The sequence below is a fragment of the Aristolochia californica genome, unplaced genomic scaffold, assembly GCF_029961685.1.
Source record: "Aristolochia californica isolate CCGP_79_NKW_82.1479 unplaced genomic scaffold, dmAriCali1.0.hap1 SCAF_9, whole genome shotgun sequence".
NCBI lineage: Eukaryota > Viridiplantae > Streptophyta > Magnoliopsida > Piperales > Aristolochiaceae > Aristolochia > Aristolochia californica.
Window position 1 is genome coordinate 35,772,159 of NW_027182290.1, and position 22,861 is coordinate 35,795,019.

Consider the following 22,861-nt stretch of genomic DNA (forward strand, 5'->3'; position numbering starts at 1 on the left):
GACCCTTGTTGTACCCACGTGTCAAGATCCTCAACTATTTAATGCGAGAATAGAAGAGGGTCAATAAGCTCGCGTTCGGTCATGCCACATGCGCGGGTATCCATGGCTTTGACGAGATCGACGGCGGAGAAGCGGCACTTGCGCGAATGGGTGAAGGAATAGGACTGGCATGTTTTGTACGGCAGGGATACAAAGCTGACAGCCAGCTTTGACAGAGTGGGCGAAGTGGCAAATGGGGAGTGTCTTAAGACGAGAGTCAAAGGTAAGGAAATCTCGCCCTTTTGGTAAACACAGCAAATGCTTTCGCCGTAAAAATTAATCGATAACTTCGGAGTGACGCCTCCTAGTATCCCTACCGTGTGGTGGGGATCCCGCGAGACACACTTCAGACGCCCGAGAGACGGTCGTTTCTCGTCGGGTAGATCATCTCACTTCGGTACCTCTCACGATAATGGCTACGAAGTTGGAGTTTACTCTAGGAGGGACGCTCTGTTACGCTTGTTTTCTTTTCTACCAACTCCGAACTGAAAACGTAAAGAATTTACACATTGGGGCTGGACCCACGGCCAAATTGCACAGCAGCATCCTTCCTCATATCCTCCTCGACTGTTTCACGTCTCCCTTCTGCAACTGAATCTCTCCTAGAGAAAAGAGAGCGAAAAAAGAGAGAGAAAAAGAAGGCCCCCTTTGTTTTTTTTTTCTTCTTTCTCTCGTACCTTCATTGATATACTCTGATCGTCGAAAGAGACAGTTAAGAGCTCTAAATTAGGTGGTGGCGGACGGGACGAAGAAGTTTGCCTTGTTCGTTAATATCTAGTAGATCTCTTCTCCGGCTGTTTTTCCTGTTAAGGAGAATCGGAATACATGCAATTCTCATTTTCTGGCAGCAATATGTTATTTAAACTCTAGATTTAGGCTTCCAGATCAGGTATGGTTCGTTTCTGTTATTATTATTGTTGTTGTATTCTATGTTTATTTTGTGAATTTCATTAAGTCAAAGACTTTTAAATTGGGTAAATGTGTGTGCTGTAGAAAGTTACGGTTTCAACTGTTCTATTCTTCTGGATCAGATGTTTGAAATTGAGCATTTTACTGTCTCATTTACTTTATTTTTCGTTGTTTTGTCTCTTGTCAGTTTGAAATTGTGTTTGCTGTTTTCGTTGCTACTGGGTGAAAATAAGCAATTCTTGAAGTTGTAAATACACTTTTGTCTCAAAATTTATTGTTTTTGTATGTCAGTTATTGGATTTAATTGGTTCTTGTGGGAGGAAACCCTGTGGCAAATTTGCACTTGCTTTATTAGTATCAAGACGTAATAGATGTTTTTGGTAGGGATCGTATGATATGGTTCTCCATGAATTTACTCTGCTTGATGTCTTTCTCATCCCGTGGAGATACCCGTGATGTGGCATGGTAGAGGAGACATATGTAATTGCAACAAATGTCAGAATTTGCGCATTTAGAGCAGTTTCAAAACTTAATAATCATAATAACTAAAATCATTATTCTATGAGGATCATAACAAGACACATAACACAGAGTACCATCTGTTCAACCGAGCCCGAAAATCGCGTGCTTCGCATAAATGCTGTATTTTAATGAGTCTAGGAAGAAGACTGGAATGCTATCATTTTTTAACAAAAAACTATAGAATATTAAATGCAAGAGAAGTTATCCACTTGTGAAATCCATAGGAGCTGCATTTTAGGAAATTAACTCCTAAATTAGGGTTACCACCAGTTAAACTCTTGTTTTGGTATCCTATCCCCAAATTGATGAAGCATTGGTGCCTATATTGTCTTTTCTGGTAGAAGCTTGCACGGATTTACTGCTTAAAATATTTCTGAACTTGGAATGGCTTTTAAAATTTTAGTTTGTGACAAAACTGCAAGATTTTGAAAGTTTGTATGCTTCTCTTGGTTATGGAGGATGTAGCTCTACACCTCTCTCGGTAATGGAGGATGTAGCTATATGCAAAAGGAATGTGCCAGTATGAAATACATGCTGGTGGGCACACATCAAAGTTCCAGCAGCGCTCATCAAAGTTGCTAACTTCCAATATTAAGTTTGAATATGCGGGTCCTGGTTAAATTTGAACGTGCATTTTGATGGACTTTGGGGCATACACATACATTATACGACAATAAAGCTTGTAAAAATTGGTTTTGAACTTTGAAACGGGAACTTGTAAAGAGAAGAGAGATTGGTGCTCTAATGAACCCAGCAACATTAACCGTTTATGATGAACCCCTACTTGAACTTAACTCAATAGGCCCAACAGCCCAGTTAACTAGAGTTTTAAGATAGGTTGCCAACCAGTATTCTTGAAACAACCAAAAAAAAAAAGAAGAAAACTTCCTGTAAGTCATGGACCATATTTCTAGGCATAAAGGCTAATGTTTAGTTACTATTAGTGTCTTTTGGTTTCAATGGTCTTTGCTTGAGGTGATCCACAGAATGTTGGGAAGAGAAACTGTTTCATGACATATAAGTTCTATACTTGACAAGATTCCTGTACTAGAAAATTTAAAATAATGTGCCATGTATGTTTTCCCAATAGGAAATATGTGGGGCATATCTCGTGTATCCCTTTCTGGATTTGAATGATAGTTTACCACGTGACAGCTCTCAAGCTCTTCCTTTTTGTGCTTGTCTGTCTTTGCATGAAAACTTGGTGTCTACAACATAAAACAACCTGGTGTCCTTGTAATTTGCTCGGACCATCTGAGAAATGTTTCTGAGTGCTTGAATGTTTCTCTTGAAATGAGTTTGTGAGCTTCTACTGCTCGTTCCAAGAATAAAGCCCTTGATATGTTGTCCTTCGTTGGTTTGGAAGGTAAAAGATCTTCTAGTGTTTTAATTCCTTGGCATAGTATCAACAGATTTTACAACACATGGGCTGCCAAATACATGTTAATCTTACTCAGAGAATGATGGTAAATAGATACAATATGTCTACATTGCCTTGGAGGGATGTCGGGATGTTTTAAGGAACATTATGCTGACGTTTATATGTTTGTATGGAGCATTCTGGGATGACCGTCTGTTCAAATTACTTTTCTACCTTTTTAATGATAAAGTTGGGTCAGTTCTTTTCAAAATGACTGACTGATATTAGGGATATTTTTCCAACTAATAAGCATAATTTTTTTTCAAGCTCAAGCTAGTGAGAGACTTTTCACCCATACACAACGATTCCCACTTCAGACAACTGGCCTAAGACCTGGAGCATGTACAACTATAGATTGGAGGACATTTTACCCTCAATACTTCCCCTCACGTCTTGGCCTTAACAGATAACCTGGCTTAAGATGTGGAAAACATACACATTTGGTCCATAGAGAACATGTACAAAGGCTACATAGAATACAAACATGGGCTTGTGTTGGGCCAGTCTCTCCCAAAATGACTAGCTGAGGTTAGGAGGGCTGTTTTCAACTAATAATTATAGGATTTTTTCAAGCCGAAACCAATTTAAGACCATTCTCGTATGCACAACAATTCTCAGTTCAAGCAACTAGCTTGAGATATGGAGCACATATAGCTATAGACTAGGGGACTTCTTACTCTTTGAAATCTACAATATGTATACTCTTTACCTTGGAGGGACTGTCAACTATGTAGGGCTTTTAGGGACTATACTTTTTTCTTTACTGTTATACATGCCCATAGAGTTTCCAGATACAAGCCACATAAAATTTGGTGCGCACTGTTCTCTCTTACTGTCATCAAAACTTCATCACCGAGTTACTCTATTCCATATTAGCGGTATTTGTCACTTTTTCTACTTTAAAGTCCAATTTCTTCATTGGAGCGATTTAATGATTGATAGGCATTAATTTGGAAAACTAAGAGCTCTTTATTACGTATCCTGTAATAGTTAATAGTTTGTCATTTAACTTTTCTAAGTCATTTAAAAATAATATTACTCTGTAGCTGTTGGAAGAGTATTTCAGTTCATGTTGCTGGCTTTTATTTATGTTAAAAAAAGACTCAAAGCTGGTGGTGCAGACAGCTGGATTAGTTTATTCATTCTTGCCTTTGCTGCCTCGTTATACAATGTAGTTTTGGCCTCTTCTCTGTTCCTTTCATCTTTCTTTTTCTCTATTTGTTGCCAACTTATTTCTAATGAGGAGGCATCAGTTCTCTTTTCCTTCTAGTTGCTATATATTCGTTTGAATCAGTTAACACATTTTCATAGGAACTTTACTTGCATTCTAAGCACTACTTTTTACTGTGCTCTCATTTATATTACATCTTCAGCATCTTCAGTGCTAGTTGCAATTTTTTTGTCTCGTTAACATCCTGCCCAAATTGTTGGATTTAGAAAGTTTATAATTCTGACTTTTCCAATCTGGTTGAAGATGGCTCTGGTGCTCTAGTGTGGGTTTTACGTGGAAACTTGAGATACCTGTGAAATTGGACCATTTTTCATAATATACTTTATGAAAATTCGTTATGAAAATACATGATTACTCGCTTACATTGGTTTTTTTCTACCTAAAGACCATTAAGAACATGATCATCTTCAGGGGCTTTCTCAGGTTAGGCTTTGTGTGAGACATTATGTTGCTGGGAGGAGACTATTATCAAGTTGGAAGAATCTCAGTTTGATCTCAACAGCAAGTTATTGTAGAACTCATTTATGCACTATTTAACTTCTTGTTGTACGAAGGGCACTAAGAATGTGCTATAGGGCAGAACCATGGAACGTGTATCAGATAAAAAATTTCCTGCCAATGCAAAAGACTACAAATTATATGAGGAGGTTGGTGAAGGTGTCAGTGCCACTGTTTTCAGGGCCCTCTGCATTCCGCTTAATGAGATAGTGGCCATCAAGGTTTTGGATCTGGAAAGGTGCAATAATGACCTGGTATGTATTTAATTTCTGTTTGATGCTCATGATGCGAGATTGATGTGATATTAATAATGTTTTCCATTCTGAGATGCAGAAAATGACTGCATATCAAGAGGTGCTATAACACAATTAAGAAATACTAATTATGGCATCTTGGAGCTGGCACTTTGAAGGATGGTTTAGTCAATTTAGAGACAATACGGATTTTTGTTTTTGTGTATTTGTGTGTGTTAGAGAGAGAGAGAGAGAGAGAGAGAGAGAGATTCCTTAAAAAAGGTCATGAAAATTGCATACCTGGCCTGTTGGTAGGTGGCTGAAGCTTTTTACTTTTTGACATGGTGTAAGGGCACCGATGTCCTTGTCAATAAGGTTTCTACCAAAGAATTTCATGGCAAACAGTAGGCTAATAATTGTCTTCTGTTGTTATAAATTACTAATTTTCAGTCATTGGCAAAAAAATTACAGAATAATAAAATTTAAAGTTGTCATCTTATCTACTTTGAATACTTACTGAAATGCAAAGGATGCAATGAATATTGGTCAGACTATTTCATAAGTTTTGCTATATCTCTGTTTTGATGTCATTGGTAAAGATTTGCTCAGTATAGAGACGCCTTATTTTGCATTTTCTTACTCATGTTATACAGGATGGGATCCGTCGAGAAGTGCAAACTATGAGCTTGATTGATCATCCAAATCTTTTACGAGCACATTGCTCATTTACTGCAGAGCAAAGCCTTTGGGTTGTGATGCCTTATATGGCAGGGGGGTCTTGCCTTCATATAATGAAGTCTGCTTATCCAGAAGGTTTTGAAGAGCCTGTTATTGCGACCCTCTTGCGTGAGGTTCTTAAGGCTCTTGTGTATCTTCATAGTCATGGCCACATTCATAGAGATGTTAAGGTATTGACTGTTCTTTAATTTACGCATTCCTGGAATCATTTCAAACCCGCAAATTAAACATCTTATCACCACACCGATCACAAAATAAAGTTGTTAGCAGTTGTATTTTTCTCACCCCTCACACCAAATATACTTGTATACTTATAGTTAATTTCATTCCGGTTAACCATCCTATGCAGGCTGGAAATATTTTAGTTGATTCCAATGGCTCTGTAAAGTTAGCAGATTTTGGAGTTTCAGCATGCATGTTTGATACTGGGGACAGACAACGTTCAAGAAATACGTTTGTTGGGACCCCTTGCTGGTGCTCTTCTTGGACTACTTGGAATCTTGCTTCTGCAAGTGTAGCTCACTTTGTGCCTCATGATAACTGAATCTTACTTTTTGTCTCTTTGCTTTTTTTCATTTTACAGGATGGCTCCTGAAGTAATGCAACAATTACATGGATATGACTTTAAGTGAGTTGTTGTGAAAATAATATTCTCAAAGTCTTTTTTCTAATCTCTTACAAGTTTCTTTGTAAAAAAAAAAAAAAAAATTGATTATAAAGAAAGACATCCAACTAAGAAGCTTCCTTTGTTAAAAAAAAAAGAAAAGAAAAAAGAAGCTCAAGTTAGATGGGATTGCCTTTTCCAAAAAAAAAAAAGATTGTAATGTTCCAGCAAAAGTTCTTATCTTGGTTGTGGATCACTTTGTAGTTGCTGTGAGATTTATTCTCAACAATTGCTTCTTCTTTACTGCTGACAGGGCTGATATTTGGTCCCTTGGGATAACGGCTTTAGAACTTGCTCATGGTCATGCCCCATTTTCTAAGTATCCACCTATGAAGGTACACCTCCTCCATTTGCTTATGAGTATATACCTACTGAATTTTATTTATTTGTTTTTCTATGTTTGCAATGCAGGTTTTGCTCATGACACTACAAAATGCTCCTCCTGGTCTCGATTATGAACGTGACAGAAGATTCTCTAAGGTTCTTTGCATGGCTTTCTAAACTAATATACATTGTACTGAATCAAGTGCTTTGGAATATTGCTTTGAATATTTTGTTCTCTTTTTAGTCTTTTAAAGAGCTGGTAGGTGCATGCCTTGTAAAAGATCCAAAGAAGCGGCCCTCTTCCGAAAAACTTTTGAAGCACTCTTTTTTTAAGCATGCTCGTCCATATGAGTATTTAGCTCGATCCATTCTTGAAGGTCTTGCTCCCCTTGGTGAACGGTTTCGGGCTCTGAAGGTCTTTATTTTGCTCTTCTACCTTTTACTAAATCCTTTTTTTGTTGTTAATTCTGTTTGGCAGAAATTTCATCTGTGTACTGAGGTTTCTTTCATTTTCAGGTGAAAGAGTCTGACTTTCTTGTACAGAATATGGCAATGTATGGAGATAAAGAGCAGCTTTCTCAGGTAAAAATATGCCCCTGGACAGTTGGCATGAATGAGGAGATAATTTTACTCAGCATGTATTAAAATACACAGGATAATAGTGGTCTTATGCTCAGATTTGTCTGAGTCTGGACTGCTCCACATGAGGGCTTTCTGGCCAAGTAGTTCAGTGAACATCTACCCTCTACCCTGTTTGGGAGTAAACTCTTGGTTAGGGGTGAGCATGGATTGGGTTTCTAATCCCGACCCTGAAAAGAGCCCACTCCAATATCCATCCCCACAATCCTGTCCCCGCCCGTCCCCGTATCCCTAACCCATCCCTGCTTCAGTCCATAGCCCAATCTACCATTTATTTGATATTATAAAAATCTAAAAAAATATTATACTATGTAAATAAAGAATAATAAAAAGTCCCTCAAAAAATTAAAGAAGTTGTCTTTTTTTTAATATATATAGTTATAATTTCAAAAACAGGCACAGAAGTTAATTAGGTTGAGTTAGGGTCCTGGTTGGGTCAGGTTTGGTAAAACTTGTCCCAGCCCTGAACCTGTGTGGGTTTCTTTCCCTAACCCCGTCCCTACTCTATGGGGTGAGGAAGAAAACCTGAACCTGGTTTTTTTGGCTTGAGTTCCCTGCTCAAACCGACCTGATACCAACCCTACTCTAGGGATATTAGCAGCACTATATTGTTGACTGCAAATAGCTGTTAGTGACTAAAATCATGTTCTGAAACACAACAGACACTTGTGCGTACAGGAACCAGTTTGAAGATAAAAAAAAGGCCATATTGGTAGGGATTTCTTGTGTTTGTGAAATTTTTTCTATTGCCTGTCTAAAAGTATTTCTTTAGTAGGTTACTTAACAGAGTCAAGCTTGAATGTGAAATAGAGCAAAGAAGAAAGAGAATATCACAACAATAGTTTGTGTCGAAGAAGGAAGAATAGGGCAAAAATTGACCCCTCTCTCTTAGTTACATTCACTTTATGCAAAATACATAGATGGACAAGTATAGTGACTGTTATCTTAATTTGAACAAGCATAAGTCAGGAGTGTATTTTTTAATTGCTTGGACCTGGTTTTTGAGGTCTTTGAACTTGGCTTTGACAAGTTATAGATGCTCCTTGTATTAATAATTTGGGCACTGGTCCAACAGTTCAAGTTGCTGGAGTGAACCCTGTTGTAGACACTTGTAGGAGTACAGGAGATCTTAGAAACACTTGCCAAACTGCTGCTGCTGCATATGGCATAATAGCAGCTTCTAAGATTTTTAACTGCTACCTGGTTGCCTATGACGCTTTGCCATACTATTAATATAGACATGGCTCAAAGAATTGATGCATGTAACTTGATCTCTAGTTAAGACAATAGAAGACAAGACGGAGAAAATAGAAGAAAGAGGATAAAATTACCATGCATCAACTTGAGAGATTAGGGCTAATGGTCGACCCCTCTCTCTTATATTAAACTCAATGAAGTTACATAAGAGGACAGTTAAGTTTGTGCCTGGTTCCATCCCAAGGTAATTTCCACTTTGGGGGACTATTGCGCAATCCTATAACCAATAGAATCCCAAACTATTTTCATTTTTGAGACTTTTTACCCATGTTAATACTTCCTTTCACGCCCTGGTCCATGGATTGTATGGTTGGTGCACCAAAAGGGTGTGGGGTCAGAACTAGGTTTGATGCCAGGTTATGTTTGGGCCTGGTTCCATGCCAGAATGTGTTATGAACCCCAGTTACGTCCAACACCAGACCATGTTCGCCAAGAGTGATTGGTTAAAACATAAGTGTAGATGCCCCTGAATGGGTCGATAGGGTAGGATAGGGTCTTAGGTTCAATGTATGGAAGCATCAAGTTTAGGCATAATGACAAGGGTGAGTCCGAGGGTCTTTTGGAGCAAGGAGTCAGTGGATTTGCAAAAGAAGAAAAGAGGTCATGTAGGCAACAAGTTAGAGCACATACAGGAGTCCTAGTAGAAGTAGGTTAGCCAGTAGCCAATAGAAGAAGTCTTGCATTAGTCCCACATAGGTTATAGAATAAAAATAACTCAATTGGAAAGTCTATAAATTATAGCGACTTTAGCTTACGCCACTGACCATTGATAATCGGTAAATTAGCCCCCCCCCCCCCCCCCCCCCCCCCCCCATATTCTTTTTAGCTCTCTATGCATTTCTTATTTTCCACCAGCCACCCCAACAATTCTCCTATATCAGCACTGCTGCCCGAGTGCCAGCATCCATCTACATGTTCAAGATGTCAGTCACCCAGCCATGTAGCCACTCGGTCCATCTCCAGTCTTCTACACATCCAGAAGAGTTCAACCTTCAGCAGTTGGCTCCCTCCACACCACTTCCAGCCATCCTATTCTAAGTAGGAGGCCCCAGTAAGGGCTTTCTCCCATCTGAGTCCCATCTGAGTTCTACTTCCCATCCTAGCCATCCTAGCTGCACAATAGGTTCACCATTCCATTCATCCACTAGAGCTCACTCTTCTTTTATCCATGCCACTTAGAGTCCCAACCAACCAGAACTCTTGGTGACTTATGTGACCTTGAGTCCATCTAGAGTCCCCATTCCTCCCTCACACGTCGTAGCTTCCTTAGGAGTCTATCTCTAACCTATAGAATCCCGCTTCCACCCAACCTCTTCCACATGAGTCCCTCCCCAACTTTTCCAGCTCTATTAGGTCTCTCTTAGCGACCTTCTAATAAAACTCCTCCCCAATCCAAATCCACGTCTAACTCTTCCACTCTCCCCTATGCAAACCCCCTTTTTCCTCTCATTACTCTCAGTCACTGCTGCCTATTCTCTCTACTCCCTCTCTTAGCTTATTTGATTCCCTATCTAAACACTAGCCAAATTTTTCTCTCACTCTAACCCTAAAATTGACACGTCCACTAGTAAACCTAGGTCCCTTGCTTACCCTTGTTCCAAGCACTTTTTAACTGAGCTACACAACCCTGGCAAGTCACCTCCCTTGTTCCTCTTTCTTTGAACCGCATCCTTTTCCCCTATCTATCTATTCCAGCTCTTACCTTTCTTATCCTTAACCATGTAGAACTAGCCCACCCTTTACATGTAACACATCCAAAAGGTTGATCATCTAAGTTCGCCCTCTGACTGATTGCATGCAAAGGAGGTCCTATCAGAATGATTAACCACTTTGAAGACTATTCGTTGACCTTATAAACCTATAGAAGGGTCTGGTTCCATCCCAGAATGACTAACTACTTTGAAGGCCTATTGGCCTACCTTATAAACCTATAGAATAAGCCTTTTCATGTGTGGGACTTTTTACCTATTTGAAGAATGACAGGTATACCCCTCAAAAGACTTTTAAACATACGTTAAGTGATGTTACAACTCTACCATTAACTTCATGCAAAAAAGTCAACCATACAAGGTTCCAATTTTACCCCCAAGTGCTTGCTGTCTGGAGAGATTCATGTTTTTCAGATTCATTAATGCCTCAACTGGATACATTCACTCATTTCACACAATTCTTCTTGTCATGCCTCTCCTCTTTACTTTTATATTCCCATATTCAATGATGGAGGCGGAGTACTTGGGATCAGCAGAATTCTCAAACTACAGTACCAACTGGTTTCACACCGAGTCAACAACATCCGGGGCAAGGACCCCAACAGTTTGGAAGATATCTCAAGAAAAGGTTTTAGCACCTGTGTATCCTACATGTACTCAAGTTTATTTGAAGTATCCCAATGGTGTAACGATGTTGACTTATTGGGAAAAAGGAAGAAAATCACTTCTGTCTGTTCTTACTCTGAAATAAGTTGCTCACGAGGAAAATATGTACTCTAATACACAACAACAATATACCACTAAGACAGTATTATTGAGCCAAAAAAAAGAAAGAAAAACTAAGGCTGATTTGGGGCTGCTGACAATGGAGAGATAGCAACCCACTTACCTTGCTAATGGGTTAGCAATACAATTAGTTGGTAAGTGCCCTAATACCACCAATATCTTCTAATATAGCAGTGAAAGAATACAAAAGTTGCAAACAGCTTTTAAGGCCAGCCAACTTCTTTTGAAACAAATTTCTTTTTTTTTAGTATATTCTTTGGTCGTTAATATTATTCTTGTTATTTTCAAAAACAAAATGCGCTTCAGGAGTTGAGGGTAAGGGGGATCATAGGGGGAGACCTGCCTCTGATTTCTAAATTCTTTGAATCAAACACTAGGGTAGTCATTGAACTCATTGAAGAGACTTGCCCAAGGAAGGATTTGAGGAATAGCTCTCTCAGTGGTACCCATTAAAGAACATGCTTTCTTAGAAAATTATTGCATTCCTTTCTTTCCACATAGAGCAAGGAATCACAGCCAAAGTGGTTTGTCTCACAATTTTTCCAGCCTTTAAAGGGCAAAAACAAACATTGTGAGATACTAGCTACAAAAGTAGCTGGATAGCATGGTATAATGCTAAACATTTGAATACTAGAAGCCCACATTATGAAATAGGTAGGGAAGTGGAGGAGATGGTCAATAGTTTCATTATGGTGCTGCTAATTGTGCAAAGGTGGTTTGAAAACAAAAGACAGCATATAACATATCTGGCAAGCTGAACTTTAGTCAAGTTTCTACCTCCTTTGTGGCACACCAGCAGAAGTAAAGCAGCCCAAAGGGGCCCTTTAGCTTTCAAGCTAATGATCCAGCAATAGGCAGCTAACCAGTTTTTGGACTCATGTTCCCAGATCAACTAATTTTTTAGCTGATTCTCTTGCTAAACAAGGTGCTGCCCTCCAATGGCTTGTTGTAAGGGGAATGCACCTTTGCTTGTTTGTTTGTTCTCCTTTGCTAAATAAAGCTCATCAAACAAAATAGCAGCCAACCTGCTGGGAAAGACCGAGATCTCTCTCTTAAAGCTCTCATGGAGGATTTACTACTGCCGTTGTTATTATTCCATATTTATTTTCTGTCAGAATTATAGAGAATATGCACCCACTGATTGATTTATATTTTTGGAGGTCTTGTACATCTAATATCATGGATGAATTCCTTTTAGGAGACCTCTGATTGATTTAAATCTTGACTGCCATTTTGTAGCGCTGTCCTGTTTTACATTCTTGATGTTGTCTTAATTATTCTATGTGAGATGACTAGGTTTCAGATTTTGATATCTTTAAGTGAGCCACCATTCAAAAAAAAAAGGAAAAAAAAGTGAGCCAGCTTTCTAAATGCAAGTTCTTGGTGCCTGGCAGCAAGAGTATATACGAGGAATAAGCGCATGGAACTTTAATCTGGAGGACTTGAAAGCTCAAGCTGCTCTTGTAAGGAGGTTTTTTTTTTTTTTTTTCCAATTAATGGTCCAAGAATTGAATGTGTCATGCTTATTTGATTTTGTTCTAACGCATTCTAAAGAATACAGTTTGACTTGGCTAACATTCTATTCTCTACAGATTCAGGATGATGATGGAATGCCCACCCACCAAGATGCAGATGTAAGTAACAATTTGAAGAAGGGTGGTGATGTCAGGGGCATTGCACCAAAGGTGCGGTCCCCTGATATGCTCAACGAAAATAAAGCTGTAGCACCTGGGGTATCTCTTTGTCTTTATTTTTATCCTATCTGTAAGATGTCGCTATTTTTTTCTCACTAAAAGAGAAGTACATTGTTCTTGTTATTTTCAGGAGGGACTTCGTGATCTTCACAATGCAGAAGGTTCACTTGCTTCTTCATTTCCTGCAAAACCTCTTCAGGCACTCAAGTGAGATTCAGTTCCAAGTTCTTGGATATACCAGCTGATTAAGAATTTTTTTGACTATCATGGAATTAAAATTCTTAACTCCCTTCAATATTTGATTTTTTTGTTATTTTTAGTTATATTTTGAAAATACACACCAGTCAAATATTGACAGTACCTTCATACATTTTTTTATGCCAATGGATAGTGTTGGGGTCACAGGTGATGAAGAAATATGCCTAGGGGGTTGCACATAGATAAGATCAGTATGATATTCAAACCAGAATCTTAATTTGAAATAAGAAATTCAAAATGCAAAAAGGAATACGGAAGGAGTTCACCAAAATGTGCTGCATTGTGTTTCTAATTTACCATGATCTCCAGTCTTAACCACTTAATTTTTCATATTTTTTGTCTCTCCTTCCATTCTCTTTATTCCTTATGACACCAATTTTGGTTCATTTTACATTTAAAAACTTGAAGGATAAAATGGCAAGAATGGCAAAGTTATAAATACATGGAAAAGTTGCCATTTTTGTACATATTGCAAGTTTTCAAGCTAGGAAAGTAATTAGTTGCACCTACCCTGTCTATTTGGTCTATGATCTCCGCCTTAAGTCCAAGATTTCTGAAATCATTATAGAATATCAATCCTGAATGCTCTCTACACATCTATCCAGGATATCTAAAACCATTTTAAGGCATCCCGATCCAAATGAGTCCAGTATTTTAAATGTTTTGGGTTAATTATATTTAACATAACGATTAGTGCTTTGGACTTTTTTTATGGTAAGACACATGTTCAAAATGCTCTAGTTAGAAGGGAACTTAAAAAAGAAATTACGTTAATACTTCAAATTTAACGAGGTATCCCTCGTTTGACTGGTTGAGAGGGAATGAATTTGACAAAAGCTCATATCACAAATCTGAGTTAATAATAACTTGCTTTTCATTTGGGATGTTGTGTTGTAAGATGTAAGGAATATCAGTTACTTAGTACAGGATGGTTCTCATACATATTTTGGTACCTAAACAGTGTTGTACTGGTAGTTCTTCTGGGTTCTCCTTTCAAGTGATTGAAGCATTGCGCCATGTGGGCAATTCTATACTGTAATCTGTGATAAATAATGTAAGCTGATCAGAAATTACCAGAATTATCTGAAGGTTGCATCTCATTTAAAGGAAGATGTCTTAGAGGACCACTTGTTTAGGACTGAAACATGGGAATATTGGTCTGGCTTAGTAGATTGGACGTCCATCCCTATAGTCCACATGCACTTATCTGATGGATATTTTGGCTTGAAGCCACCTTAACTTTTATTTTTCAATTGCAGCAATCATGAGGGGATCATCCATTAATTTTTTATTCTTCTGCAACAATTTAACACTTGATGCAGGGGTTACTTTGATGTATGTGAGGATGAAGATCTCAATGCAAACAGCCCAACCTGGAAGAATGATATGAAGCCACATTCGAGAGACAGGTTTCAACTGGAGTCATCACCACCAGCTGACCTTCCTGAAACTAAATATCAGATCAATAATAATGGAGAACTTATGGAAAGAACTAGCTCTTTACCCAGGAATGCTGTTGCTGTACCTGGACAACGACAGAAATTTTTGAGTGGGTCCCTTGTACCAGAGCAAGTAATTTCCTCTTCTAGAACTGGGAATGGCGAAAGGTAATAGTTCTTCACCTTTATAAAATTTATGAAATTTTGGTTTTTGAAGATTTTGTGTTTGCTTCCCATTGAGGTTGATATCCTGTCTTTCAAGAAAAAGGTTAATATTCTGTTTTATTTCATGTTTTTAACTGAAGAATTTGTTGTCTCTAGCATTTGCTACTGTTATTCATCTGTTTAATGATGTGAAGATAGCTGGCTTTTATGTCTAGTATCTTGCTACGTCAAAATTGATCTGAAGTCCTATGGTTAACATCTAGTCCTACTTGAAACTGATTCTGAAGACAATACTTTTGTGACCTGTTTATCATGAAAGTCTATTAAATTTGAGACAAATATCAATTCCACTGTCTATGGGTGTAAGATGAGATGAAGTACTTTTCTTGAAGACACAGGGAAAACCGAATCATACATTTTGTTTTACATCTATGATATAACTCTTGCCTAACTTAAAAAGTTGGGGAAATATTAAGACCACCTATGTTCAATGTTATCTCCACTGAACATTTCTTTTTCTTGTTTTGGTTCTCCAATGGAGACTTTCCTGGATTTCTGTTGTGCTTGGGGATATATATCCTTATTACTGGATGGAACCACTTTGCCATGTACTTTGTGCTTTTATGTGCTGTGGCTTGTGTTGATTGTTTGTAATTTTGAAGGGATCATGCACAACAAAAGCATCAAAATGATCGAAATTATAGTGGACCACTACTTTGCCGTCATAAGAAGGATATTAACAGCCATTCATCTGGTATGTATTATGCATTGTTCTCTTCTCTGGTCAGCCAAGAGAGTAGGTCACTTTCTTTTCAATTTTGCTGCTATATCTTTTCTGTTGTCAGACCATATTGCTTAAGGAGATTTTGATCTCTGCAGCAGCCATGCATTCGTTGGATGAGGCAATGGATGGGTCAGTCGTGCAGCAGAAAGGGCGTTTCAAGATTACTTCTGATGTGGTATAGCAATTTTGCTGAAAAGTTGTCTTTTCTAAAGGAATATGATTGGGGGTTTGAAGGTTTTCTGTGTTTTAATTTGCATTATTTGAACTGAGATTCTATGGATGGAAAATGGTTTTCTAGAATAATATTACTAAAATACATAATTTATTAGTGTGATTTCTAGAATTACCGTTTATATATCCACCTAGTATAATTTCAAATTAGCTGTAATAGCTTACAGAATAGTCATTACAGGGCTTACATGTTGTGTAGGACCAACAGGTTAATAGTAACACGATTAGGACAAGGTGCTGTGATGTGATAAAAGGGTATTTCTATCATTCGACATGACATGTATTAAAGATGTTTGGGGGTCTTTACGGGTGCTTTGTTATGTTGCCTTCAATTTTGTCTCATGGAGTCTAATTTTTTTGGTGCAAATTACTTTTTGTTTGAGACGGTTCTCCAAAAATCAATGGTAAACTTTTCAATATGAAAATTTGTTACTGATAAATTTCAAATCTTGAACAATTAATGCTGGAAGTTCTTCCAGTTCTTTTCCTTTGAAAGTACCCTTCTATTTGCATTCTGAGCTGATTCTTTCATGTGCGTCTTGCATGCTTTATGATATTATATTCAGCATCTAATTTGCTGCCCGCCTTCAATTTGTTTCGTTCTCTTACTCTGTTATTTTTGCAATGGCTTTGGTGAAATTTATTTAATGTATATGTTATTTAGGTTACTCATCCACAAGACTGCTTGCCTAATGCTTCTTGTGGACCATCAAGTTCGACAATAACAGCTGCCTCAGTTCTTCCATCTCTTCAATATATTTTGCAACAAAATAACATGCAAAGGGTAGAATAATGCGCCTGCCCTTCTTTCTGTTTCTGTACATTTCTGCATATAGTTATTTATATGCTTCTGAAATATTACCTCTTGCACTTTGTGAATGCTGACAGGAACAAATTGTTAAATTGATTAAATGTGTGGAGCAAGCATCTGGTTAGAGCCAACCCTGTCTTTTCATCTTTGCATTTTTATCATGTTCTCTGTATCAAACATATTTTCTCTATTTAATTTGTCTTTCTTGATACAGGCTATCCAGATCCAATTGATTCTGGGGTAAATGGCCCAGCACAGGTACGAACTATTAACAGTATAAGAAGCATGCATATATGGTACTAACTTGGGTACAGAATCTGCGTGTACATTTACATTAGAGTTACAAAATTTTCTTGGTGTCTATTTGCATATATGGTCGTAGTGTGTGTATTTTGTTTATCAGGCAAGGCATACGAATTTTATAGTCTCTCAACTATAGAAGGATGGGCAATTCCACCTTTTAATAAAAAAAAAATCTGATGAAGAATGACTCTCGTTTTTGAAACTTTAAACTAAATTTTCTCTGAGATTGCAGATGATGCTTTTTTTTGGGGGGGGGGACAAACTGAATGTGGCCATTGAACCAAAGACTCAGTCCACAGCATCTTCTTGCTTTTTTTATGACCATTGAGAGAAGATACTTAATAGGCTAATAATCTTGCCTGCTTCTAGACGATTTGTTTGGTTTCAAAAGTAGTATCCGTGCATGTTGTTCTTTAAGAGTAATTGTCATTTTGTTTTCTTAAAATACAGTTTTCCCCAGCTTCTTCAAGCAGGGAGAGAGAACTACAATCCCAGGTGATTCAGCTCCAACAAAGGTACGCTAGCCCTTAAAGTCTGATATACATTATTTTCTGTTTGTTGACTTGTTGGACTAAATCATATATTGACTCACAGCATTGGGAGCCTCATTGAAGAGTTGCAGAGAGCGAAAGTGAAAAATGCTCAGGTAAAATTTTTTAGTACATTTTCCACTTTAGCTTACGTTTATGACAAATGTTAGTTTTATAAATTCGAAAAGATAAAATAGTTGTTCATCACCATTTGACTTGGTTGACCGCATCGAGGTTGTGATGATAATGATTTTGCTATTGCTTCTCTTTCTGTCTTCCATTTTCTAACTTCATTTTAGTTGGTTTTAGGAAAAGAAGTAACAACAATTTCAGAGATCTGATTTCTGTTTCTCCTTGTTATGTTGCCAGCTTGAACGGAAGTTGAATGTAGAAAGAGAAGTAAGGCAGAAAGAGAAGCAAGGGCAATAAATAGTTTTCCACCATCTATTTCGGGACTTCCCGAGAAAATCCCTTCACAGCCAATCTTCGAATGTAATTTTCGGTGTACAATTATGAAAAATAGGCATGTGATCCCCAATTTTGAGATTGATTTTATATCCGACCCTCCTTCTAGACGCTTCCTGTAATTGAATGGGATAAGTGATTTGTTTATATAATATAATATAATATAATATAATATAATATAATATAATATAATATAATATAATATAAAAGTTACTCAACAGGGAGGAGGGAGGGTTGTAATTCCCTTCACCGTCTATTGATGTGGAAAAGACTTGCGTCAATGATTATGATCTTACCAAGGGCTTGCTTACTGAGGGAGATTTATGTAGAAAGGCAAGTGTAAATCATTATAAAATCATGGATGGTAGGGTTAAATCCGTGGGCTGTAACAACGGCTGACACTATAACTACATATGGAATCCAAATTCATCAGAAATTATTAGAGCGCTGTTTTTACGATTTTATGGGCGCCATTTGTTTGCGTTATATATATTTTTATGTCATTTTTATATAATTAAGAATTAGGAATTATGAAGGACAGCAGGTCGCGCTGGCCGCAACTTCTCCTATAGTTTCTCCTTCCCTTCCTTTTCTTTCTCCTTGGCTTCCCCGACTTTTTCCTGTTTCTATCAAAAAACCTAAGTTCGAGATTTTTCTTTTTACCTTGTGAGTCAGGGAAAAAAACCTTTGGGTGGGAATAGATTTTTTTCTAAATTAAAATAATATTTAAATTTAAAATAAAATAATAAAGTTTCCTTAATTTTGGATTTTTTTGGCTTAATTTATTTTTTTACATTAGCATAATACTTAGGTTTAAAAAAGTTATAATTTATATGAAAAAAAAATAAGTGGTGAAGCGGAGTACAGAGAGGAACACGTCTATAGGGTTGAGAAGAAGGTAAAAACAAACGAGGTTGGATTTATGTCTTCTTCGTAGTTGACATTTGGAGAAGTGTAAAGCAAGCAATGGTGGACACATACTAGGAATATCCTGGAACGAACTCCGTTTCTAACCAAAACCGCCTTCAGTCGACAGCAGCAGTCTTTTCACGTTGTTGGTTGTTGGTTGTTGGTTTTTGGTGTGAGAAACAACCAAGTGTTAACCGAACCATCCGCTCACAAAGTCTTCTTTATTCTGCTCCTCCAACTGGGAGCGCTTCCATGTACTTGCGCTCTAAGAAAGAGGAAAACATTATTGTTTTCAAGCTCCAAGGCTCCTCCGGTCTCTTTACCCAGTCCAAGTGCCATCAATTATTCGTCTGCTTTTCGTTTCTTTTCTGCTTACGATTGATTCATCAGCTTTTCAAGCATATCTTACAAAGAGAACATATCGGGATTTTTTTTAAAAAAAAAAAAAGTGTTCGCTGCTTTTCTCAAAGAAATTGGTAAATAAATAAACATTGATGCACTGTGCTGATCAGTCTCTCCCGACGATTCATTTCATTTCATTTCCTTCAAACGTCACAAAAATCCATCAACGACTTCCCAATCTTCGGATTTAATTTGGCAAAAGTTCATTTTTGGAGCAAAAAACGAAAAAGGCAATTGGTACAATTTTCTTTTTCTACTCGGAAGGGAGAAACAGAGAACAATCCCTGATTCTCCTCTTCCACCCCTACTTTTAAGTGTTCTCGTTAAGCGCTATTTGGCCAACAACCGAAACGCAATTCCTTTTCCTCCTCCCTTCCAAAGTGTCTTCACTTCCCACTCTCAGATGCTTCCATGAATAAAAATTGTATCTTTTGCTTTCGCCCCCCATTAGAATTTCTGAATGGGATTCTGCGAACAAGAAATCAAGGCCAATGTTAAGAAATTTCAACTTGCTTGTATCTTCAAAATTGAGAACCAATTTTAGCCTCCCATATTGGTTACACAGCAACAAGGAGACGCACCTTTGAACGGAAGGATTTGATGGCGGATGCCAACAACTTGTCCCCTGCGATTATTCTTACCCCCTTTATCATATGCTCCCTCGTAATCTTCTTTGCCTGCAGGTCATTCGTCTATATAAATTTATAACGCTTCAAAAAACATGAAAACATCCTCCAAGTAAAAGATCTTCAATTCAGACATTAATACCTGGTAATCGTTGTGATACTTCTTGATCAAATTAATTGCATTAGGAGGTAAGAAATCTGAAAGCAACACTATGAGCTTTGGAAATGGCATCCATGCCGAGGTAGGTTTCCTCACAGGTTGCTGCAGGCTTTGAAAACCTAGAATATAAAGAAAGTTTGATCCCCATTCGAGCCTCACTTATCTATAAGAAAAAGAAACAGCTACAGAGTAAGTTTTATTACCTCTGGGCGTAGTAGTAGGACCCCTGAAGCTTATGACGAACTCAGGCAAAATATGAGTGTTCATGTTTGTACTCCATATTATATATCTCTTAGGATTTGATATATTATCAACACCGGAGTCAAATTCTTCAGAACTTGGATGAAACAGTTTTGATCCACAGCCAACTGCTTCCACATTCCCCAAAATGACACGGCATAGCAGCAAATGTCTTAGCCCATTTTCATCCACTCTTGATGATATGATGCTGACAATATGAGAAGCCAGGTTAAGGAACATTAATAGAACTAGATAACCAAGCACCAGAAAGAAACTTTCAAGTATACCTTTCAAGAGAAGAATTTGTAGGAGAAAGATAGACACCAGAACCAAATAAGGCTCCATTTTCGGGTCTCTCACACAGACCAAATCCATGATTAATGATCCCATGAATTTCATCCTTGGAAGCACCATACCAAGCACACTTCATATTACTCTCCCCACCACGTTTCTTCGCTGTAGCTTCTAAAAAAATCTGGAAAGATTGCAACCGAGCTTTTGCAGATGAAGAAGAGTAAGAGTTCCTGTGTATGGCTACAACGGTTGTATTCTTTGCTAGAGAACCCATTTCAGATAAGAAAACCCGTTTGAGGAAATTGTGGTGTTTATCGCCGTCGTCAAGTCTTACCATCTTGTCTCCAAAGAAACCAGATATCGTATGTTGGGAATCACTAACACTGCTTTCGGAATCAGAAACCGACGTTTCAATCTCATTGTTGCGCTGAGAAAATGATAGCTCCTGTTCACCGGTGCCAGCGGCTGCCTCGATGTCAATATGCTCGCTGTGTTGGTTGGACGTACCCAGGCCAGAAATGTTCGACTCTAGGTTTCTATTAAGAAAAAATTGAGATGCAGAATTCGTTTCTCCAGTTGATCCCACACCGAGATCCATCCTTCACTTAATACTTCACGGACTGCTCTTGTAAAGGCAGGACCGCAATAGCCCAAAAAGGTAAAAACGTTGGCTACACGGGGTTTCAGGCAAGAAACCCGATAAGTCGGTAGCAATTTACCTTGTCAGGCAAGAAAATCAATGTGGGTATTTAGTAAAGGCACCGATATCGAAGATCAAGACCAAAGACATCTACAGTTGATGATATTCGTTTCAGAATAAATAATGAATAAATTCACAAACCCTTCCGCATTGCTCCACCGATAACGAACCTCAAATCTACAAGTTCAACATAGACAATGAATTCTCTTTTCAGATAAAGGCCGTAGTTGGCACAAACAGATAACCAGAACAGGAGAAAGAAACAACACGAGGAAATCACGAATTCATGCTAAAACCAGCAGAGAAGAAACGAGAATTAATAACAACCTTACAAGAAAGAAACTATTGTAATATTACAAAGCAACACACCTGAAAATCAATAAACAGAACCCAAATCTCAAATTCTGTCGTAGTCTCAGGAAAGACCTCCACGAGGCTACACAAACTCAAGAGGAGAAGAATCAGGATCAAACGAAGAAAAAAAAGGGTCAATAGACTTCCTTCGCCAACGTTCTGAACCCCAATAAGAACGCAAAGCCAGGAGGACTCAATTGTCGGTCTGCAACAGCAGATATATACAGGCAACAATGATGGATGACTTGGCGGAGGAGGCAAAAGAGCCTTTCGGTTATATATTAGAGAGTCACGAGGCACAAACAGGTAGCCGAAACCGCCTCTCTTTGAGTCACCTTTATGGCGGTGCGGCGGCACGCAACCGCCACCAGTTTTAGTTCCGCCGTTTCGCGGGACGCCCAAGGAGAGTCGTGTTTCGGCTTTTCGGGAGTGAAGCCAGTTTTGAACGATTTGATGTTACTAAAAAGCCCTCCTTGATGTGGTGCCTCCTTTGACGACGGGAAACTTGGTTGCCAAGTTAAAAATTAATAGAACAGGACCCCGTTTGAACGTGCGTTGCGTGTACGGACTCTAACAGTACACGCGTTTCTTATTCCGTCTATTCATGTCATCTGACATTTCAAAATTGATTAATACTTAATTAATTTCCTTTTAATGTTAATTAGGGGACCTCTGAAGTTCCCTTTCAGAGGTCGGCAACTGAAAACCTAATCCATTGGTAAATGATCGAAATTGGAGATTTTTAATTTAAAAAATTGTTTCTTGAGATTGGATTAGTCTCCGTCTCCGAATCTAAGACGAGACCACGTGCATGTGTGCGATCGAAGCTCGCCACAGTAGAGCTTCTAATCCAGTTAACGAAACCATTTGCAGGTACTGATCCTGCGCTTCCAACGACTGCAGCATCAGAGTCTGGAGCATAAGGCAAGTGATTCTTCATCTTTAATTGTCTGCTGACGATCTTTTTGGTTCGGCATAAGAGAAAGTGGTTACGAAAAAGCTGGAAGGATTTCTTTCACATTTGATCTTTTAATGGCGAGAAGTGAAGGAGATCGAACTTATTGCTCGACTGTGCAGTGAATATTGACAGAACAACAACAAGAAACATCAATGATTCGATTTTGCTCATCTCCAGTTCATCTGAATCGCCGCATTTATTTCCTCTTCCTTTTTTCTGCAATCCATTATTGAGCAACGGGATACATTCGATAGTTTCTTCTCATACTTTTTCTGCCTTAATTTCTGATTAGTGCCTTCATAAATACACGACGAATACGGTTTTCTTCTCGTACGCGAGCATGAAATGATCCTGCGATGGCTCGGCTAGCTCTGTGATTTTCGAATCCGTGAAAATTGGATGAATTCTCTTTCTAACTTGAGCAAAACATGTTGTTTTAGTTTCAGAAGTATCTCCACTTGTCGATTTGTCTTCAGACAGTAATATTGTTCTCTGGGACTTGTTTTGTTCGTCTGCCATCTTGCAGGTCTTCAATTCTAATGGCGTTGGAATGTGATTCTCTCCTTTCA

The 22,861-nt window shown here is 38.2% G+C and overlaps 2 protein-coding genes across 5 annotated transcripts; one reads left to right on the forward strand and one right to left on the reverse strand.

Annotated features, from left to right (window-relative positions):
- The first annotated feature begins 620 nt into the window (after positions 1-620).
- Positions 621-17,743, forward strand: LOC137941223 (serine/threonine-protein kinase BLUS1-like). Of its 4 annotated transcripts, none has more exons than XM_068786538.1 (21): positions 621-928; positions 4,533-4,873; positions 5,506-5,760; positions 5,940-6,064; positions 6,174-6,218; positions 6,508-6,589; positions 6,666-6,734; positions 6,823-6,993; positions 7,095-7,160; positions 12,364-12,432; positions 12,562-12,702; positions 12,794-12,870; positions 14,244-14,528; positions 15,188-15,279; positions 15,405-15,484; positions 16,205-16,324; positions 16,429-16,471; positions 16,566-16,609; positions 17,105-17,169; positions 17,249-17,300; positions 17,554-17,743. In XM_068786538.1, the coding sequence occupies exons 2-21, from the start codon at positions 4,706-4,708 to the stop codon at positions 17,611-17,613; spliced, it is 2,109 nt and encodes a 702-aa protein (XP_068642639.1). In that variant the 5' UTR covers positions 621-928; positions 4,533-4,705; the 3' UTR covers positions 17,614-17,743. The 4 variants fall into 4 exon arrangements, with proteins under 4 accessions (XP_068642639.1, XP_068642642.1, XP_068642643.1 ...); XM_068786541.1 differs by having other exon boundaries at positions 15,408-15,484; XM_068786542.1 differs by having other exon boundaries at positions 12,562-12,603.
- Positions 17,744-18,984: 1,241 nt separating this feature from the next.
- LOC137940886 (probable inactive poly [ADP-ribose] polymerase SRO2) lies at positions 18,985-20,878 on the reverse strand. Its single transcript, XM_068786002.1, has 5 exons — positions 20,274-20,878; positions 19,950-20,194; positions 19,729-19,865; positions 19,542-19,637; positions 18,985-19,428 (listed from the first exon to the last, which is right to left on the reverse strand). The coding sequence occupies exons 1-5, from the start codon at positions 20,876-20,878 to the stop codon at positions 19,408-19,410; spliced, it is 1,104 nt and encodes a 367-aa protein (XP_068642103.1). The 3' UTR covers positions 18,985-19,407.
- Positions 20,879-22,861: the final 1,983 nt, after the last annotated feature.